At 35.8% G+C, this 22,875-nt stretch overlaps 1 protein-coding gene across 1 annotated transcript in view; it reads left to right on the top strand.

Annotated features, from left to right (window-relative positions):
* Positions 1–1,786: 1,786 nt before the first annotated feature.
* Positions 1,787–22,875, top strand: part of LOC108522028 (uncharacterized protein C12orf40-like) — a gene marked incomplete at its 3' end in the record, with an annotated part of 31,895 nt that continues 10,806 nt past the window's right edge. The window contains 2 exon segments of the mRNA XM_017862127.1: positions 1,787–1,871; positions 5,836–6,130. Coding sequence (XP_017717616.1) covers positions 1,787–1,871; positions 5,836–6,130 — 380 coding nt within the window.

The raw sequence follows: 22,875 nt of genomic DNA, 5'->3' as shown, positions 1-22,875 counted from the left end.
AGGAGGCGACTATTAAGTAAATGAGAGCAATGTTTCATTTTTACTACTTCCATGTGTTAGGTAGTTTTTACTTCGAGGTGGGTAGCACTTATAGTCAAAGTTTAACCATTTGGGAATTCAGCTGGTGTTGGATGATGGAAATAACTTCTCTAGGACCTTACTTCATTTTTCAGGAATTCCTTGTCTTTTGCAAGTGTGTTTTTTGTTTGTTTTGTTTAGCTGTAGAGATAATCTACTGGCTACTTCCTATTTCCATTTGGTTATTTGATAAAAACTAAGAGTCTTAAATTTCTTCACATCCATAATGGAGGATTTAAACTGTTCAACAGTCAAGGACAATTCTGCATATTTTAAAAAATGTAAAAATCTTTGTTTGTTTGTTTGTTTGTTTGTTTGAGACAGTCTCTCTTTGTCACCCAGGCTGGAGTGCAGTGGGACGATCTCGGCTCACTGCAGCCTCTACCTCCCAGATTGGTGCCTCAGCAGCCGGATTTAGCTGGGATTACAAGTGTGCGCCACCATACCTGGCTAATTTCTGTAGTTTTAGTAGAGATAGGTCTTGCCATGTTTGCCAGGCTGGTCTCAACCTCCTGGCCTCAAGTGATCCACCTGCCTTAACCTCCCAAAGTGCTTGGATTATAGACGTGGGCCACCACGCTCAGCCAAGAGCATTTTTTTAAGTCAAGGCTGAGTATATTTTGGATATGCAAAACCATTTTTTTGCTCTCCACTCTTCCTGCCCCCCATCTCATTAAAACTCTCGGAAAACTCCCTTTCTGCTTGCTCCTTTGCTTGTGGTATCTAATGAAATCTTACAGAAGTGATGTATATTCTGAAACTTCTGGGGATTTCTAAGTGACACTGAGCATGCTCAGTAGCTATAGCCAGTTTTGTTTGCCAGCAGCTGACCCCTAACATACATACACATTTCCAGTCAATTAGAACCTTAGGAAAATATGCATTAAGCTAGAACAGAAGTTGGCAAATTACAACTGGTGGGCCAAATCTAGCCTGCCACTTAATTTTGTATGACCCTTAAGCTAGGAATGATTTTTACATTTTTAAAGTGGTTGAAAATACATCAAAAGAGGAATATTTTGTCCTGTGAAATTTATATAAAATTCTAATTTTTGTGTTTATAAATAAAGTTTTATTGGAAAACAGTCACACCCATTCATTTATTCTCTGTCTATGGCTTTTTTCAAGCCACAGTGGTGGGTGCAACAAAGACTAAAATAGATACTATTTGGCCCTTTAGAGAAGTTTGCAAACCTCTGTGCTAGAATATAAAACCCATCTCAGCATTAAATGATCTTCATTACTGAGTTTATCACAAATAAAGAACTGTCCTCACTTTTATAAGTAATCATATTTTTAAATTTTTAAAACTTCTTTCTTATGTAGTTATATTAATTCTGACAGTCATCATATATCTCTTCATTTGTTTGCATTCAATTCAGCAGATTGACTGACACATGAGTGTCAAACTCACGCAAGTTTTTTTGATAACTAGCCATATTAGTAGCACGCTCCGTCATCCCATTAAGACTTTTTAAGCCTGTCTGTACAGATCATAGTGGTCATGGAAGTTATTGTCAAAATCTTTTCTTCCTAAGCTCTTGCTTTTGTTGTATGCAAGGTAAGGTTGCCTTTCATTTTTGTCACATCTCCTAACAGCTAAACACAAAAGGGTTAGCAGTGACAGGACAGGTTAAAGGCCAGGGTAAACCTAACAGGGGGTGATGGCAGGATGTTGTTAGGCAGAACATGGTACACAGAAGGATGCATGGGTCAGACAGTAGCTGAAAGTCGAGGCAAGTGGTTTGCAATTCATACAACCAGAGACAGCTATATTGGGGAGGAGCACGGCAGTGAGAAATTTAGAAGCAAAGGACACTAGAGATTCAAACAGGACTTAGGTGGAGGTAGGTCAGTTTACCAACTGATAATGAGGTTGTAGTGCAGAAACAAGCTTTTAGCATCTGGAATGAGAGACTTGTGAGAATGAAGAATTGTTTATCAGGAAAACGATCAAGACAGAAATTTTGTTACCTGAATCATGGTACAAGGAAGGTTGAAAGTGAGTTACTTGAACTGTGGAAAACATGTGAGATTTGATTTGATGTTGAGCCACTTAGGTGAAGACCTAACTCTAACCACCTAAATTTCACTCCCACCATTCACCTCACCCTGCTCTCAAGGGTAAGAGTTGGTCCTAGTGTCTGAGACTAGGCACAAGCCTTCAGATAAGGAAGAGGAAGGATTCAAGAAGACAGGAAGCCATATAGACAATTGAGTCAATAACATATGGCATGTAAGTAAAAAACTAAGAATGTCAAGATATTTCTTTCAGTTTTTTCTTTTTCTTTTCTTTCTTTCTTTCTTTTTTTTGGGGGGGATGGAGCCTCACTCTGTTGCCAGGCTGGAGTGCAATGGCACAATCTAGGCTCACTGCAACCTCTGCCTCCCAGGTTCAAGTGATTCTCCTGCCTCAGTCTCTCGAGTAGCTGGGATCACAGGTGCCCACCACCATGCCCAGCTAGTTTTTGTATTTTTAGTAGAGATGAGGTTTTGTCATGTTGGCCAGGCTGGTCTCGAACTCCTGACTTCAGGTGATCCACCCGCCTCGGCCTCCCAAAGTGCTGGGAACATAGGCGTGAGCCTCAGCGCCCGGCCTTCTTTCAGTTTTTTTCTATTGGCAGTGTGCAATTAAAGCTAAGAGAATGTTAATTTAGTTTGAATTCCAAACTGGGAAAGAAAGAGGAGAAAAAAATCATTTGTTACTGTAGTAAAAAACATATGTAGGCCTACTTTCCACACAAACATCTCAACTTTATGTGTGTTTATATGGGAAAATACTGAAATTTTTTTAAAAGGGGAGAAATCGTCTTAGAAAAGATTTTGAGAAACAATAAGAATAATTTTAAAAATCAATAATTCTCAAATCACTGTGCTCTCAAGTGTGATATTCTCACGTACACTACCGATATCCATGAAAGAGATGTATTAAATGGAGTTTATATATATAGAAAATACAAATTAGAGACTATATATGTTTTATGAACTGTAAAACATCAGCAATTATTTTTGTAATAAAATAATTATATATACATGTATATACATAAATGTATACATAACATATATATGTGTTGCATGTTCAGATTATGAATATCCAGAAAGTAAATAATTTTTAGAAATAGGTAAAGATAAATTGTTGGCCGGGCGCCGGTGGCTCAAGCCTGTGAATCCCAGCATCTTTGAGAGGCTGAGACGGGCGGATCACGAGTGTCTCAATGACGATCGAGACCATCCTGGTAACATGGTGAAACCCCGCTCTCTACTAAAAATACAAAAAACTAGCCGGCGACGGTGGCGGGGCCTGTAGTCCCAGCTACTCCAGATGCTGAGGCAGGAGAATGGCGTAAACCCCGGGAGGCGGAGCTTGCGTGGCTGAGATCCAGCACTGCACTCCAGCCTGGGGCGACAGAGCAAGACTTCCGTCTCAAAAAAAAAAAAAAAAAAAAAAAAAAAAAAATGTTAAAGGTTTGAGAATTTTGAATGGATTTCCTTCTCAATAAATGCTTAATAGTATTTCATCTGTGCCATATTGCTTTCTTGAACTGTTTCCTGACCCAAGAGATTACCTAATTGTTCTACTGGCCCTAAAATAGCACAACGTTGGACTCTCTTATTATCTATCAGTCATGCTAGCCTTACTCATGGTGGCATAAACAGCACGGAAAATGAGATTTTAGGTCAACATTTCAGCTATTACACATAACTATCTAATACCTAGTTCACAAGGAAATGTCTTTTTCTGTGAAGGAAAACCCAGTAAATATCTTGTCTGAACATGCATCTCATAGGTTACTCTTTCCTTAGCCTAATTCACTGCCTCCTTGTGACTGGAAGGAAAGAAGTGACTCTAGTAAGGCAGAAGAAATGGCCCATTCAGCTCTCAGTTCTAATAAGAACTAGGTATTAGATAGTTATGTGTAATAGCCGAAATGTTGACCTAAAATCTCATTTTCCATGCTGTTTATGCCTCCATGAGTAAGGCTAGCATGACTGATAGCTAATAAGAGAGTCCAAAGCTGTGCTATTTTAGGGCCAGTAGAGCAATTTTATGTATTTTCTTTTAATTTTAATGGGTACATAGTAGGTGTATATGTTTATGGGGTACATGAAATATTTTGATACAGGCATATAATACATAATAATCTTTCAGGGAAAATGAAGTATCCATAACTTCAGGCATTTATTATTTCTTTGTGTTATAAACATTCCAATTATTCTCTTTTAGTTAGTTTAAAATGTATAATAAATGTTAACTGTAATCATTCTGTTGTGCTATCAAAACTATGTGTTATTCATTCTATCGAAATATATTTTTCAACCCATTAACCATTTCCACTCCCCCAGTCCTCCACTAACCTTCTCAGCCTCTGGTAACCATCACTCTACTCTCTATCTCCATTAGTTCAATTGTTTTAATTTTTGGCTCCCACAAATGGAGTGCCAGCTCTCAGTTCTTTATTCAACAACTTGGTCAACCTCTCCTTATGTCCCTTTACTCACAATAAAGAAAAAAAGAGTCAGTTAATCCCTTAGCAAATTATTTCCCCTTTCAGTTATTTTAGTCAATATGTTTTAAAACGTTGAAAGTAGGAAAGGCTAATACACAGGGCCATTGCTCCTCCTTGCCTGTATGGTTTTGTTACTGAAAAAACAACTCCATGTCAAAGTCTAATGTTCTCTGAAATGCTGAATTCACTTGGTCTAATTCAATTTTATATATACCTTGGTGAATTTTGTCATAAAAATCAGGATTTATGTGATCAAACAAGATGTCTACCCAGGGACATAATCCTATTCTAAATACTATTTTCCAATGACTTAACAAAACATTGATTATTATATATGAAATTGTGAAATCTTCCCCAGGTTATGTTCTGGAAAAACACATGGCAATTTAAGAAAAATATACTTTGTGCATTTATTTGGAAGAAGAGATGCCTAGTTTCTAACCAAAATATTATAGGACAGCTTGTAAGATAATTGTTTTGTAAGGGTATACAAACATAATACAGAAACAAATAGCATAATTCAGTTTTGTTTTGAGATTTTTTTCTTCAGTAAGGATTTTAACATCTTTGGACCTTTATATCTAATTAAGTTTTGATCAAGCTCCTTTTTTGTTTTTTTTTTTTTTTTTTTTTTTTTTTTTTTTTTTTTTTTTAGCGGAGTCTGCTTTGTAGCCCAGGCTGGAGTATCTCCACTCACTGCAACCTCTGCCTCCTAGGTTGAAGCGATTCTCCTGCCTCAGACTCTGGAGTAGCTGGGACTACAGGCGTGTCCCACCACGTCTGGGTAATTTTTTGTATCTTTAATAGAAACAGGGTTTCACCGTGTTAGCTAGGATGGTCTTGATCTCCTGACTTAATGATCTGCCCACCTCGGCCTCCCAAAGCGCTGGGATTACAGGTGTGAGCCACCGCGTCTGGCCTGATCAAGCTCTCTTAGCAACTCAATGCACACAATGGTAACTTACTACAGTGCTATGTTTCTTATAAACACCTGTTTACGGAGTATTAAAACTGCACGTGAAGAATATTTAAGGAATTTGGGTATGGGATAATTAATGGGAACGGAAACATCATTTTTAGCGTTAGTGATCCTTAACTGTGTCCTTGCCTTCTTTTTCTTTCTCAAGTCTGATCTCTGATTCGAAAAAGACGTCAGAGACCTGTCAGAACTAGGTAAAATTATGAAGGAGATATTTTGAAACACGAATCCTGTGGCCCCTGTCAGATAGTTAGGCTTCCATTTATTTAGGCTTGCCCTGCCTCCGCGATGAAAACGTTGTCAGCCAGGCCGGGTGCTTTGCCACAGCGTCCCCTTGCGGCCCTATCAGGACCGGAAGCAACACGCGGAAGCCGCAGAGGCTGTTGGGAGGTTGGGCCTCAGGCCTTGGACCAGAAGGAGCTTCTTCACGCTCTGAGACTGTCAGGAGGCCCTGGGGGATCCCGTTGAAGCTGCGATTTGACGCAGAGCTGAGATGTCTGAGCTCTAGACACAGGGACCTCGGTGTCAAAAGATTTGGGAAGATGAATTGGGTCGGGGGATCCCGGTAAGTTGTGCAGCTGGAGTTTGAGACTGGGACATTCATTCCTACGACACCTTTCTACTTCCCGGCGGAGAGGTCACAGCCTTAGCTGGAAAGAACTTGGTAGGAAAGGGTCTTTTTATTGTTATCCAAATCTCGATGGAGACTCTATAACCATGTCTCTGTTCCCAAAACAAAACGAACTCAGCTTCTTCCCACTGCCTTTACAAAGGCTTCACCTGTGCGGGCCCCGTGAGCAACCTTCCCTGCTGCCCCTCCTCCCCTTCTCCATGTTCTATGCGCTGTTACTCTAATGAGGCCTTTTAGCACCTGAGCCCTCCCCTACTGCCTTTTTTCCGTGTCTGCACCTCTTTTAGGTTCTTATGAGTTGATACATAGTCTTTACATTTGGAATTTGGAAATTATTGTGACCAGTCCCAGCTGCACTTAAATCAATGGCGGGGCAGCAGTATCACCATAAATCCAAATTGTAGTTTGTATTTTAAAGGGAAGTAAAGTGAACCGTTTTTACTTGAGTAACTTGAGAAAATTTGCCATTTAGTTTGTATTTAGAATTGATCACATAAAGCGTGATAGATTGACAATTTAGTTTTATATAACCTATTCATTGTTATTGACCTTAAAGTCCAGCTGGGGGGAAATCATGTGGGCCTGTAATTTCATTTGATCAAAATTCTTGATGAGAAGAATTGTTTTGATTGAAACAAGAAACCATTACATGTAATTTTTTTGTCACAAGTAGACCCAGGACAGTAATTATGTGGTTCGATTATAATGCGTTTAAGTTCTAAAGAATTTATTGGAGGAAAGACAGCTTTTGTATTCACTAAGTATCGTAACTATGCCTGATAATTTTAGCATGCACTTTTGTCCTGTTGAATATGCTAGCATTGTATTTTAGCAATTTACCTGAATTACTTCTGGCTAGTGTTTTGGCAGCAGACTTGTACTTTGGAGAAAAGTAAAAATTTATTTACAGGCTTCAACAGGATTGAGTTGATACATGAATATAATGTGATGTTTTTGAATTTAATATTCTTTAAAATATTAAATAGGATTATATGAAATAATTTTACAAATGCTTAGCACTATTAAAATGTAGATGTTGCTATTATTCTGTCATATATCACAAACTTTTATGGCTATTTTGGGAGTAATGTTTTAGTTGCTATTGGGAGGATGCAAAAACAATATACTGCAGAAAACATGTAATCTAGGATTATGTTTCTGAAAATGAGGTGTACTGCAGCAACTGGAGGTGCAGCATCTGGAGATACTAGGTACTGGGGGTTTAAGAAACATGGTTACATCTCTCCGAAGCATCAGTTTTAATCAGAGATTAGGGAAAAAAATTATGTGTTTAAATTTATACAAATGTCAAAGTCAAAGTAAAATATAGAGACAAATATCTAAATTTAATGTTTTATTTGGAAATGGCAGAATTGCAATTCAGGGCATACACAAAGTGTGTCTTTGGTATGTCTGAAGAACAAGGAAAAGGGTGGGGATTTTACAAAAAAAGAGAAATGTTACATATGGTTTTGAAAGAAAGTTCATTGACAGTAGTAAAGTTGTGAGGAGCTGGCAAGCTCTGATTGGTGGGTGATGGTGGTAGTTAAAAATTGGTCATAGACTCCTGGAAGTTCATTTTAGTAGTTATTTGGTATAACTGGTCCTGGGCAGTTTCAGCAGCTTGGCTTGCAGAGAATCACGTTTTTGGAGCAATGCTCTGTGCCCTGAGTGCTTTTGCCTCCTGGCTTCTCAACTCTGATGTGGTAGGACAATACAAGAATGACTCAATTTGTGTGATCAACCTTCACACAAACATGGATGCATTGTAGAGTGAAATGAAAAACTCTTGTGAAATGTTCAGATAAACTGCAATTTTAAATAAATTTTACATGGAGGATGGGCTTCTTACGGTAAAGCCCCAGATTGGTAATTTAAAAAAAAAAAAAGAGTATCTCCATTTTCTACTGTCAGGCAAGGGTAGATAAGATTAGTTGATCTTGGCATTCATAGTGTCCTAAAGGGCCTCAATCTGAAATAGTGCTTTTAGCAACCAGTGGCAGGTGATTGGAGCTAATAGAATAGAAATTTTAATCTTTATCCCAAACCATCTTGGAGTACTTTTTACCCTCCTCCATTGTTAGGGATGTTTTGGTTAAACATTTTAAGAACTATTAGGAACTTAAAATACAGACAAGTGAAGTGATTGGAGAACAATTCTAAAGTTCCTTCAGAACAATTCCAGAGTATTCAACAGTAAGTAATTCAGCAAATATATTTTTTACATGACTGCCTTTTAGGGAATTGGTAAGATGTACAGGGGATTCAGAAAAGAAAATATATCTGGTCCACAAAAAGAACCTATGAGAGAAAGAAGAGATTAAAATTAGGTAAATCACTGTAATAATAGATATTTAAATAGGACTTAATATTGTCGCAAGCACTGTTCTAAGTGCTTCTTATTCATTTGCTCTTAAGAATGCTATGATTTATATACAAATATTATTCCCATTCTACTGATGGGGAAGCTGAAGCATAGTTAATTAATGTTAAGTGACTGGAGTAGAGTCACCCAGCTAGTGAATGACAGAGTTAGGATTTGAGCCCAATGTGCTTACTTTCCATGCTATGCTGTATAGAAAGATGAGTGCCACAAATAAAGTAAATAAAAGTATCACGAAAAAGGGCTGTGGAAATTCAGAGAAAGAAGAAACAGGAAGTTACCCTAAGCCTTGAAGGACAGAAATAGTGCACAGAGCAAGCACCAAAGGGAAACAATCAACCTCTGGTTCTTAAAATTAAAATGAAGGTGAAATAAATAATTTATCAAATTGGAGACCTAGGTTTCAGCAAGGCTTCTTAGGAAAGGGAAAGATGAGTTGCAATGGAAGGTATTAAAGAACTTGAAAAATGTTAGTTTGTGATACTAGGTGAGTCTGCATTAAGACACTTAAATGGTTAATAAAGGGCTCTCTGTATACTTTTTCTCAAGTGAATGAATGAAGCAAATCTATGTTTTAGTAATAGCAACCAGATTACTTACACTAATTTGAAGTATATTGTTCTTGTATATTATAGAAACCTGGTAATTATTGAGTTTAATTACAGACTCATTTGATAGGAATATCTTTACAGTTTTACAGTTGCAAAGATCTTTATAGCTTTTCTTGTAGAAACCAAACTGGGCATTTGACCTTTTGCTGCTCTTCAATTTAGGGACTTTACCGGTCGTACATAAAATGTCATTTTGTAAAGGAAAGAGCCGGTGATGGGGGAAGAAATAAGCTTCCCTTATTTTCCTTTTTTAGTTGCTTACTTAGTTTGGCTTTAGTGTTTTGGTTTTTGGCCATCTTTGCAAGATACCATAACAATGCATTTCAAACCAAGGTCTCATTGAGGGCAAAGAAATTGATCTAAGAAATTAATTTACATGTATATGATAGTAGTTCCCAAGCTACTGTCTCTTTGAGACTTGATAATCAATTATAATAGCAAGTTTTTCAATTTAATAGACTCTTTTTTCTTTTGTTCTGAAGTTATATCCTTGTTAAATTTTTTGATACTATAATGCCGCCTTTTATTTTTAATCCTTTTTTGACAAAATTAAAATATCAATCTATTGTCAGTCCCACCAGTTAAATTTTTTTTTTTTTTACTTATCTGGGAATTAGTGACCTACACCTCTCACATTTATTTCATATTTGCTACAAGTCACCCCTGAGACCGTGTATTTTTCTAATCAGATTGAAGTGCAGATTTGAGAGACAACATATGTAAGCACTGATTTGTTTTTAATTTTGAAAAGATTGTTTTATTTTCTTGTTTATTAATGACTTGTTTCACCAAATTCATACTTCAGGTATGAAGGTGGTAGTAAGAAAGGAGGAAGATAACATATAACCAGACTTTGGTCCTCAAAATGCTATTCAGAATCAGATCGGTTATAGATCTATAAATATACCACTATATATGCAGTATAAGATTTTTTTAAATTAGGGAGTTTATTTTTATAATTCAGATTGGAGAATGCAATCAATGTTGTAAGAAAGACCTAGCCAAAGTTCTTTAGGTGAGGGAGAGGTTACCATTTGTAAATGTAGGCCTAGACCTAGTTCATCTAAGCAAAATATTATTGAGTGCTGTGTACCAAGCACTGTGCCAGGTGTAAGTACAACGTAACTGAAATTTAGTCTTTTTCTATAAGGTTTTAGTGTATTGGGGAAGAAAAGTATGGTTTGCCATTAAGTTAGAAAATAATATCAGAGGCCAAAATAGGATATACAAAATAGATAATGTGAACCATAGTAGAACATAGGATAGGCTTAGCTGAGAGTTTGGCTACTCAGAGGCAAGGACAATAGAAGGTTTGATGGAGAAAAACAAAAAACAAAAGCATGACCTAAATAGTTGGAGATAATGTCTGCATATGTCTGCTTGATGGTGAGTTTGTAGGCTAGACAAAGACGTTGAAAATTTATGTTATTGAGGAGTCATTCAAATTCAGAAGTCACATAGTGAAAATGGTGTCTTATGACGATTAGTTTGTGGTGTTAGTGGTATTTAGGTTGGAATATAGTGGGGAGAGACTCCAAAATAGTGATACCAGTTAGGATTCTGGTAGGAAAAAAATGTAATACTATTTTTCCATTTTCAGATATAACTTTATTCTTGAAACTCAATCCACACAAGTCCTAATTCGTTTTGTACGGATCACAGGCTGTGTAAATTTTGGTTAATTATTAAGTTTTTCCATACAGGAGCAGATTCAGGTTGTGCAGAGCCCTGTTTGTGGAAAAAGAATACAAAATTGTGACTACAAAATTAGATACAGGGCCTTGGAAGGGGCACATTCAGGTGAAGGACCATGAAGCTTAAGCTTAATTAGTGTTACAGTAAACTAGCCTCTGTCTCTATGCTTCTCTATGTTTCCTTCTTCATGTGTTAAATGTGGGTAGTGCTTAAATGTACCACAAACATCATCCTAGTTTCCCTGAAATGATCAAGGTTTATACCTGTGGTCCTAGTAGCATGCCCAGTTTAGCATTTGTCTCAGAGTGTTTGTTTTTTTAACTAAATATAAACTACCATTAATAGTTCTGTTAAAATGAGCCCAGATAGAATCAATGAACATTCTTTTTTTTTTTTTAATCCTCTGCCTGGTTCTATTAGTGTGTGAGCCATATGTGCAGTGAAGAGAGTTCTCACTTTAACATCAGGTTAAATCTGGAAGACATCCAGTGGTAATCCAGCTCTCTTTTCCTGATATTTTCCAAATGGAAATTAACAAACAACTTTTAAAGATTGCATGATGGGCTCTTGCTCATAAAATGGAAGTGTGCTGGGACATGAGCAGCTAGAGACAACTAACTTGCTAGGTAGGGTGGGGGAAGTATTTATTGCTGCTGTCTCTACTGGCCACTTAGTGTACCAGCTAGTTATATGAATGCAAGCTAAAGTCTCAGATTTGTATAGTTCCTATGCTTGGGTTGGGGTCAACAGGAGATGTGGGGAATTTTAGATTAGGAGTAAATGAAATGTTTGTAGAGAACAGAGGCTTATCAGGCCTGTCAAGATACAAAGAATAGTGTGAAGACTGTTGCTATAGTGGGTTTGTCAACAACTGTTTTTCTCATTGTTTGATAATGCTTTTGCAATAAATCTTTTTGGGAGCAGAGAGCTCAAATAAAGGATAAGTTAATGTATGATGAAAATTTGACTTTGTTTTTCAAGGATGTTGGTGATGAACCTGTAAATCGTGCACAAAATGTTTGCCAATATTTAGCATTCCCATGGTTATGTTACTGACCACATGAAACTCTGAAGACACAAATCTACTGAAAAAGCATCAGAATTTACTTTCAAATTCAGTAGTTATTTTTGAGGAGATTATACCTGCAGATAACAATTTAACATATATAACTGTGGAAGGCCCAATTAATCTGTGAAGTATGAGTTTTCATTTACATCAAATGGCTTTTAAATTAATTCCACTTATTTTAATTTATCTTTTTTTTTTTTTTTTTTTCCTTTTGTGGAGAACGGGGTCTCGCTGTATTACCCAGGCAGGTCTCGAACTCCTGGGCTCAAGCTATCCTCCCGCCTCTGCCTCCCTGAGAGCTGGGATTACAGGCGTGAGCCACCGCGCCCGGCCAATTCCACTTATTTTAATTTAATTTTTCTTGTGTATTTTCAAAAATAAGAGTGATAGCTGTAAATGTGTCTTTTATTAGCAGAAATTCATAAACAGTTGAATGATGCCAATTTTATCAGTGTAATCAATGCCGCAAACAGAAAATAAGCTAATTCCAATAAGTTTTTCATCTAATTCATGGAATCAGAAAAATTTCTTAAAAGTTCTTTCTGTCAAAGGTGAAACATCCAATATTATCATTAATGCAATTGTGAATTTAGTTAAGTTCATCATTGAAGATAAAATTATTTCTGCAATATGGATACAAATTTTGTGGACCATAGTATAATGGTTAAAATGGAGTTCTTACTAAATTAAGTAACCTGTGAAGCTGAGATATACTTGTAATTGGTTGTGGTCGCATCAAAAGAAGTTTGATATTTTACCATATAGAAACTACAGTTGTCAAAAAACTTATGAATTATTCTATAGATATTCAGTAATGTAACTGAACTATAGTATTTTGAGTAAAACTGATGTTGTATATAAAGGAATGCTTTAGTATGTTATAAGCTTCTTCTCTTTGCTTCTTTTCATTAATTGAATTTCATGAACACTTGAATCTTTGAATAATTATGTTATAAATCAATCTATGGGTCTTATAGTGTTAATGAACTGTTTTTTTTTTTTTTTTTTTTTTTTTTTTTGAGGCTGAGTTTTGCTCTCGTTGCCCAGGCTGGAGTGCAATGGCGCGATCTCACCTCTCTGCAACTTCCACCTCCCAGGTTCAAGCGATTAGCTTACCTCAGCCTCCTGAGTAGCTGCAGTTACAGGCACCTGCCACCATGCCCAGCTAATTTTTTGTGTTTTTAGTAGAGATGGGGTTTTGCCATATTGACCAGGCTGGTCTTAAACTCCTGATCTCAGGTGATCCACCCACCTCGGCTTCCCAGAGTGCTGGGATTACAGACGTGAGCCACTGTGCCCGGCCTATTGAACATTTTTATAAGCAGGTACTCTATACTTTGATGGCATTTTGTTCAAAAAAATTGGAAATTTTTATTTTAAACATTCCATGAATGGCCTGATCAAAAACTCAGCTTTTGAAGCTCTTAGTAAATTATAATTATTGAAGATAAGGCTTTTAAAATTTAATTCTGCACAAGATTTAACTTTGAAAATATATTTTTGGTATTCAGATATACTGGAATATTGTGACTGGTACAAAGGTTTTGATGGAGTGCCTACTTTTAATTGGTTAATTTTTTTTTTTTTTTAGAAGAACAGAATGCAATTGAAGGAGTCTACAGTTTTATAGCATCTAAATTTAGATAAATATTTAAAAGAATCAGATATTGCTGCTTATTTGTCAAGTTTTATCTTGTAAAAAATAAGGTATAAATGGAATGACAAAGAGTACTTATGAAAATATTTGGACTAAATACTTATATACAAACAAAAATTGGATAGTATCTTCCATTTGGCAAAATTTATACTGAGCTTACCAGGTACTTCATTATCTGTAGAGAAAGTATTGTCTCAGTTAATGTGAATTATGCAGAGTGTTGATGGAAAGTTCAACAGTTTTAAATTTGTTAACCAAATGCAATTTTAAACATTGCAGGCAGTTTTATGAAGAGAATTTAAATATAAGGAATTAATACTGAAAAACTGCTTTCTTCTGCAAACTATGAGTAACACATTGTTAGAGACATATGCAGTTTAAGTAATTGATGATAGCACATGCATACAATAAATATTTCTGCTAATACTTTTTGTTTAACCTTCTGGTAACTGATGTAAAGAACTGTTTTTGTTTTAATGTTCCCAGATTTACATATATATGTGTAAATATATATATATAGTTTTAACTTACGAAATAAGTTTATTTTTATTTTTTATTTTTCGAGATGGAATATCTCTATGTTGCCCAGGCTGGAGTGCACTGGTGCCATCTTGACTCACTGCAACCTCTGACTCCCGGGTTCAAGTGATTCTCCTGCCTTAGCCTTCCGAGTAGCTGGGATTACAGGCACCCAACAACCATGCCCGGCTAATTTTTTGTATTTTTAGTAGAAACAGGGTTTCACCATATTGGCAAGACTGGTCTTGAATTCCTGACCTCAGGTGATCCTCCCACCTCGGCCTCCGAAAGTGCTGGGATTGTAGGCATGAGCCACCGCACCCAGCCAAATAAGTTTATTTTTGAAAATCGTTTTTGTATAAAATATTTTAGAGATTGACAACATAATGAAACCAATATTTTTGTCCACAAATAACATTTTAAATGTATATATGTTTATATACACATATCTTTATATGTGTATGATACATGCATGTATCATACACATACACATTTGTACATACATATACAGTTACATGTTGCTTAGTGACAGGGTTACATTCTGAGAAATGTACCATTAGACAATTTTGTTGTTGTGTAAACATCATAGACTGTGCCTACAGAAACCTAGGGGGTCTAGCCTACTACACACCTATGCTATATGGTATAGTCTTGCTCCTAAGCCACAAACCTATACAGCATGTTACTGTACTGAATATTGTCAGTAATTATAACACAACAGTAAGTGTTTATGTATCTAAACAAATCTTAATATAGAAAGGATGTGGTAAAAATACCATATAAAAGATAAAAAATGGTACATCTATATAGGGTACTTACCATGAATGCAGCTTGCAGTACTGAAGTTGACCTGGGTGAGTCAGTGAGTGAATGGTAGGTGAATGTGAAGCATTAGGACATTACTGTATACTACTGTAGACTTTATAAACACTATACCTTTAGGTTACACTAAATTTATTTTTAAAGATATTTTTCTTTCTTTAGTAATAAATTAACCTTAAGCTAATGGAACATATTTTACTTTATAAACTTTTAAATTCTTTTTGAGTCTTTCGTAATAACGCTTTGCTTAAAACACAAACACATTGAGCAGCTGTATGAGACTATATCCTTAGTGTGTAATATTTTTTCTATTTTTAATTTCTTAAAACTTTTCAAAGTTTTTTATTAAAAATGAAAACACAAATATACACATTAATCTAGGCTCACATGGTTAGGGATCATCAATCTCATTGTCTTCACCTCTACATCTTGTACCACAGGAAGGTCTTCAGGACAATAACATGAATGGAGCTGTCATTTCCTATGATAACAATGCCTTCTTCTAGAACACCTTCTGAAGGACCTGCCTGAGGCTGTTCTACAATTAACTATTTTTTTTAATAAGCTGAAGGACTATATGCTAAAATAACAATAACAAGTATAGTAATAATAAATACATAAAACAGTAACACAGTCTTTTATCATCATTATCAAGTATTACGGGCTATACATAATTGTATGTGCTATACTTTTATACCACTTACAGTACAGTAGGTTTATTTATACCAGGATCACCACAACATGTTAGTAATGTTTGCTACCATGTTATGACAACTAGGCAATCACTAGATGATAGGAAGGTTTCAGCATCATTATACTCTTGTGGGACCACTGTAGTATAATATAAGTGGTCTGTCCTTGACCGAACCATCGTTATGCAGTGTGTGATTTTATTTACTCCTTGAAACTTAACTGTAAGCATTATAATAGTCTCAGTTCATTATCTACCCTTTTTCTTCTTGTCAACAGTTACATTTTAAAAGATTTATATTAAAAAGTTTTTTGTGGTTCCATATGAACTTTAAAGTAGTTTTTTCCAATTCTGTGAAGAAAATCGGTGGTAGCTGAGGGGGATAGCATTGAATCTATAAATTACTTTGGGCAGTATTGCCATTTTCATGATATTGATTCTTCCTATGCAGGAGCTTGGAATGTTCTTCCGTTTGTTTGTGTCCTCTTTTATTTCTTTGAGTAGTGGTTTGTAGTTCTTGAAGAGGTCCTTCACATCCCTTGTAAGTTGGATTCCTAGGTATTTTATTCTCTTTTTAGTAATTGTGAATGGGAGTTCACTCATGATTTGGCTGTTTGTCTGTTATTGGTGTATAGGAATGCTTGTGATTTTTGCACATTAATTTTGTATCCTGAGACTTTGCTGAAGTTGCTTATCAGCTTAAGGAGATTTTAGGCTGAGATGATTGGGTTTTCAGCTGGAGGCATCACGGTGCCTGACCTCAAACTATACTACAAGATTACAGTAACCAAAACAGCATAGTGCTGGTACCAAAACAGACATATAGACCAATGGAACAGAACAGAGACCTCAGAAATAACACCACACACATCTACAGACATCTGATCTTTGACAAACCTGACAAAAACAAGCAATGGGGAAAGGATTCTCTATTTAATAGGTGGTGCTGGGAAAACTGGCTAGCCATATGTAGAAAGCTGAAACTGGATCCCTTCCTTACACTGTATATAAAAATTCACTCCAGGTGGATTAAACACTTAAATGTAAGACCGAACAACATAAAAACCCTAGAAGAAAACCTAGGCAATACCATTCAGGACATAGTCATAGACAAAGACTTCATGACTAAAACACCAAAAGCAGTGGCAACAAAAGCCAAAATAGACAAATGGGATCTAATTAAACTACGGAGCTTCTGCACAGCAAAAGTAACTATCAGCAGTGTAAAACAGGCAACCTACCAAATGGGAGAAAATTTTTGCAATCTACCCGTCAGACAAAGGGCTGATATCCAGAATCTAAACAAATGTACAAGAAAAAAAAAAACAACCAAAAAACAACCCCATCAAAAAGTGGGCAAAGGATATGAACAGACACTTCTCAAAAGAAGACATTTATGCAGCCAACAGACATGTGCAAAAATCCTCGTCATTACTGGTCATCAGAGAAATGAAAATCAAAACCACAATGAGATACCATCTCACACCAGTTAGAATGGCGATCATTAAAAAGTCAGGAAATAACAGATGCTGGGGAAGATGTGGAGAGACAGGAAACCTTTTACACTGTTAGTAGGAATGTAAATTAGTTCAACCATTGTGGAAGACAGTGGCGATTCCTCTAAGATCTAGAGCTAGAAATACATTTGACCCAGCCATCCCATTACTGGGCATATACCCAAAAGATTATAAATAATTCTATGATAAAGACACATGCACATGTATGTTTATTGTGGCGCTATTCACAATAGGAAAGACTTGGAACCAACCCAAATGTCCATCAATGATAGACTGAATTAAGAAAATGTGGTACATATACACCACGGAATGCTATGCAGCCGTAGAAAAGGATGAGTTTATGCCCTTTGCAGGGACCTGGTTGAAACTGGAAACCATCGTTCTAAGCAAACTATCTCAAAACAGAAAACCAAACACCACATGTTCTCACTCATAGGTGGGAGTTGAACAATGAGAGCACATGGACACAGGACAGGGAACATCACACACTGGGGCCTGTCTGTGGGTGAAGGGCTGGGGCAGGGATAGCATTGCGAGAAATACCTAATGTAGATGGCAAGTTGATGGGCGCAGCAAACCAACATGGCATGTGTATAGCCGTGTAACCTGCACGTTGTGCATATGTACCCTAGAACTTAAAGTATTAAAAAAGTTTGTTTTAGGGATGTAGAGGTTTTATGGTATTTATAATACTGCTTATTAAAATTCAAATCCATGTCTAGCTACTTGTAAGACTATCAGGAATGTTTGTGTGGAAATCTTACGAAGTTTGTAGCTATAAAATTAGTTGCTAAATTGCATCTAAGAACCAATTTAGTTATTTTGATGAAAATATGTTAAATGTTTCAAGACTATTTCTAAATTTTAGAGATAGTACTAATGGAACTATGAGTATATTCATTTTTTTCTTCTTGAATTAATGATAATGCAAATAGCTTGAAATATACTTCTGTGTTGGAGTGTCATTTGCATTCTGAAATATCTTCCACTGTGTGACTCAGGAAATGGCTGTTCGTGTTTATGATTACAGCTTATAGCTGTGGAACAGTGTTTTCTGTGTGAAAATACTGCAAGAATGTGGTCTCCGAGAACTTATTTTAATTAGGCTCTGTATTCTAAATATTATTGAAGTTTTGCTTTATTGGTTTAACGTTTTTTTTCCTTAATACCTTTCTTTGGTAATTCATACTTATGTGAAAACTTTTTCTTTTGCATTGTAAGAGAAGTTACTTAAAAGCCATAACATTCTAACATATACCATTACTATTCCGAACACATCAGGTCGACCTGCTTTAGTTTTGTGGAAAGCCAATGTAAGTACTTTTTCTAGGCTAGTTACTGTCTTGAATGTTAATAAGTCTATCAGCTAAACAATGTTAGATTTTGATGTTTTAGGTTAATATTAATTTCAGTGTGACACAAACCATAAAACACTGTTTTTCATTTGCTAATTATTGGTCTATTAATTTTCTTTAAATTTTCCACTTTTCATCAAATTTAAGATACTGTTATAAGAGCTTAACAGTCTGGAGCAGTTTCTTTTGCATGGCACGATGCACCTAAGAAAACAAACTGATCAAGAAACTAAAAAGCAAAACAAAACAAAGGAAGCAAAAAAGAACAAGTTAATACTGACAGTGTATGGGGTTTATATGACACTCATAGTTTTTAATTCCTAATGCAGTTTTAATAGCTCCTGCATACTCCATGTAAAATGTACTTGTTAGTGTTTTTTAAAACATTTCTTTGGCAACTTTATTGCATTTGTGTCTTTTTCATTTTTTTTTTTTTTTAAAGGAAGTATTTCTTTAGCATTTTCCTTTAAACCTGTCCTTACTAGAAGGAATAGCAAGGAGCAGAAATGCCCTGATGCGTTTTTGTAATTAGCATGGTTGTTTTTCCCTCTCCCTCTACTCCTTTTTTCTCATTTCTCTTTCTCTTCCCTTCTCCCTCCCTTCTCTCCTTTAACCCCTTTATACTTTTTTGTTTTTAAATTTTTTTCTTTCTTAGCAAAGAATAATGTAACAAATAAATAATGTAACATAACAAATATTTATGTTACCACTATCTAGAATAGATAACTATGAAGAGGTTATGACCTACCAATTTTCTTTTAAGTACAAAATGATTTTGAATCAATGCGTATTATAATGACAACTAATATTCATTTCAAACTTTCATTGAAAGAAATGATTGTACATATTTCTTTAAAAATTCATTTTCCAGAATAACGTAGTAATTACTGTTTAAAAAAGACGAACCTCATTCCCACTTTCTAGCTCACTCCCAATCTGCTAGTAATTTAAATTTCAAGACAAAAATTAGAGAAACACATATTTTAGTTTGGTTGAGTGTTGTAGTACATAAGTCGAAGAATGTAAAACAACACTGAAAGCTAAGTAGGGGCATGCTATGAAAGTCATATCCCTAAATGATGATCAGAGGTGTGTTTTAAAGCAGTTACTTATGTAGTAAAATATATTGGAGAACATTTGCATAAAATCGAAGAGACCCTTTACAATGTAATTATGGCAGTTGACTACATACATAATACTGCAGTAGTCAGTGTGGAATGCTTTTAGCAATGACTGCTAGGGATTCACTGGCAAGTCCTTTTAATTATAATTTATTTTTGTTATATATAAAGTTCCAGCTAGTTTCCCCTACCACTTAGGGAATATAGTCTCTTATCACTGTTGTCTTATTTTTATATTGGCCTAAGCAAACCACAAGAAGCAACTATTAAGGAGTACATATATCCTGACATAACCAAATAAAAATGACTTTTGGATCATTAACTATTTTCATTTAACTGTAGCAGTGTAGTAGACATTTGTGTTCTTTGGCATACCAGTATCTGAGGCTCCTGTTTATGTGTGATATATCTGTCTACCACCTTAGGAGTTTTGGTGATAGGTACAGGCCACCTTCCTCTATAGTAAAGCTGAAAACAACAACAACAACAACAAATAAACAAGCCTAGATACTTGTTTCCCAGTCTGTTTTGCAGCTAGTGAATGGGTACATGATCTAAGCTCAATTTTGGTGCTCTTGTCTTGTACTTTGAATCGAGTTAGTGAACCAAGAAAATAGGGACTGCAGTTCATGTTTTTGTAGTAGGCAGTTGTAGGAGCTGCAGCAGGATTGAATTTTCAGGGACAAGGATGCCAGGGGAAGTGCTGTCCAGGAGTGGAAATGGTATAGTCAGCAGTATCCAGTATTCACCAGTGCCAGCAGTGGTATCCTTATGAGACTAATTGTTGCATTATTTTGGCCATATTCCCAAAACTGCCTAGACTTCCTTGTTCTTGCCATTTGACAAGCATGCCTTCTCAGCAGGTCTGTTTGGCTATCAATTTTTCTTTTAATAAATTTATTTTCTGTTTGAATCAGCCAAATATACTTTCTGTTGCTTATAAGAATTCTGACTGACACACTCTTCTTCTTTAGTGCAAATAATTGAGAGTGACTGTATTCGGGAAAATATTTAGTTTATGTGGACATACCATTCTATTAATAACAGTGATAGCCTTAATACTCTAAAATGTTCTGTTTAAGAAATGACCTTTGACATATATGTCAGAATCCTTTTTCATTTTCACTGCAGTCTAGTGATTGCTAGGCTGATGTAGATATTGGTCTTAACTTTCTAATTTTTTTCTTAGGCACATGGGGATGGGCATTAAGTAGTATGTAGCATTTGGTGATAGCCATGAATGTCCTAAATAAGAGAAAATCAGCCTGGAATAAAATCACACAATGCATATATATATGAAGACGGTATTTATTTTGATTTCTTAGTTTTACTGAGCTCTATAACATGGAAACTGCTTATACAATAAACATTTATTTTGTTAACTCTTTTAGTCTGGATTGTGTAATATTGCCAGCTCTATTATACTTTTTATATTTCTGAACTTTGAAAAGTCACTTTACTTTCTGTGCATAAGCTTTGCAAGTTGTAAAATGATGGAGAATAAACTAATTTCTCAGGTCCTCCTTAGTCTTAGCAAATAAGTCAGTAAAATGAAATTTTTTTAAATTTTTCTTTGTAAAGTTTGAATGGCAGCAGTACACTTATGATGCTGCATGCAGCAGAATATATAGGGTTCTTTGCTCAATGAGTTCAGATGGTCAGTTAAGACATAGCTAATGAGTCAGCTGGATTCTAATGAGTCCACCCTGAATGTGCCTGATCTCAGAAATTAAGTAGGGTTGGGCCTGGTTAGTTCTTGCATGGGGGAACAAAGTTAATGGGAAGTATTTAAGAACACATTCAATAAGTTGCAAAGTCTGGGGTATTCAGTAATTGTCATTGGTAAAGTTTATGAAAATCACTGGGAAAAATGAACAACTTTGTATATTCTCAGTTGATATACTTGAAAGGCAGTTTTGGCTAAGAACTCCAATATCAGACACCCTGGATTTGAATTCTGCCTCTACCACTTATAAGCTTGGGGAAGTTACTTAACCTGTCTTTGCCTTAGTTTCCTCATCAGTAAAGTGGGTACAGAAATAGAACCTACCTTACAGAGTTGCCATGGAATTAAACGAGCTTATACATGTAAAGTGTCTGAAGTATCTAGAATGGTGAAAGATATATGGTATTTAGTATTGGCGATGACTATTTTGATATTAGATATTATATAGTTAAGACACAGTGTCATTTTACTTATTTTTACATAAATCTTGAATTTGAGGCCATAGTATTATGCATGTCTAAAAGTTATGTAAATCTGGTAATATTGTCGTGAATATTTTATAGTGTTCCACTGTTATTAATAGAACAAATATAACCATTAAATACTGCACTATCATTGGCATTCAGTGCTGTATTTGGCTCAAGGATTATCAATACAAAGCACATCTAGAACTACTAGTTTTTTTTTTTTTTTTTAAAGAAGATGCTATTGTCTGCATTTTGTGTTTCCCCAAGTTCATATGTTAAAATGCTGACTCCCAAGATGATGGTATGGGGGGGGGGGGGGCTCTGGAAGGGGATTGGGTCACAAGGGCAGTGTCTTCATGATTCAGATTCATACCCTTGTGAAAGAGGTTGCATAGAGCTAGCTCACCCCTTTTACTAAATAAGGATACTGCAAAAAAGTGTCATCTATAAACCAGAAAGTGGGCCCTCACCAGACGTCGAATCTGTTGGTGCCTTGATCTTGGACTCCCTAGCCTCTAGAACTGTGAGGAATAAATTTCTCTTCTTGATATGCTCCCTGGCTTTATGGTAGTTTGTTATAGCAGCCTGAACAGATTAAGACATAGATATGAGATTTCAAGTAAATACAGCTGGTATATTAATGTAACTGATGTTGCTCTAGCAATACACTTGACATTTCCTTAGATCCCAAGTAGATTTCAACTTCCTCTCTATTCTCTGTTGATTTCAGTAGAATGTTGAAATACAAAGAAAAAGAAGAATGTTCTCCACATCCTCTCCAGCACCTGTTGTTTCCTGACTTTTTAATGATTGCCATTCTAACTGGTGTGAGATGGTATCTCATTGTGGTTTTGATTTGCATCTCTCTGATGGCCAGTGATGATGAGCATTTTTTCATGTGTCTGTTGGCTGTATGAATGTCTTCTTTTGAGAAATGTCTGTTCATATCCTTTGCCCACTTTTTGATGGGGTTGTTTGTTTTTTTCTTGTAAATTTGTTTGAGTTCTTTGTAGATTCTGGATATTAGCCCTTTGTCAGATGAGTAG

The sequence above is a fragment of the Rhinopithecus bieti genome, unplaced genomic scaffold, assembly GCF_001698545.2.
Source record: "Rhinopithecus bieti isolate Rb0 unplaced genomic scaffold, ASM169854v2 scaffold_64174, whole genome shotgun sequence".
Lineage (NCBI taxonomy): Eukaryota > Metazoa > Chordata > Mammalia > Primates > Cercopithecidae > Rhinopithecus > Rhinopithecus bieti.
The sequence above is the reverse complement of the archived record's forward strand: the minus strand, read 5'-3'. Positions and strand labels throughout refer to the sequence as shown.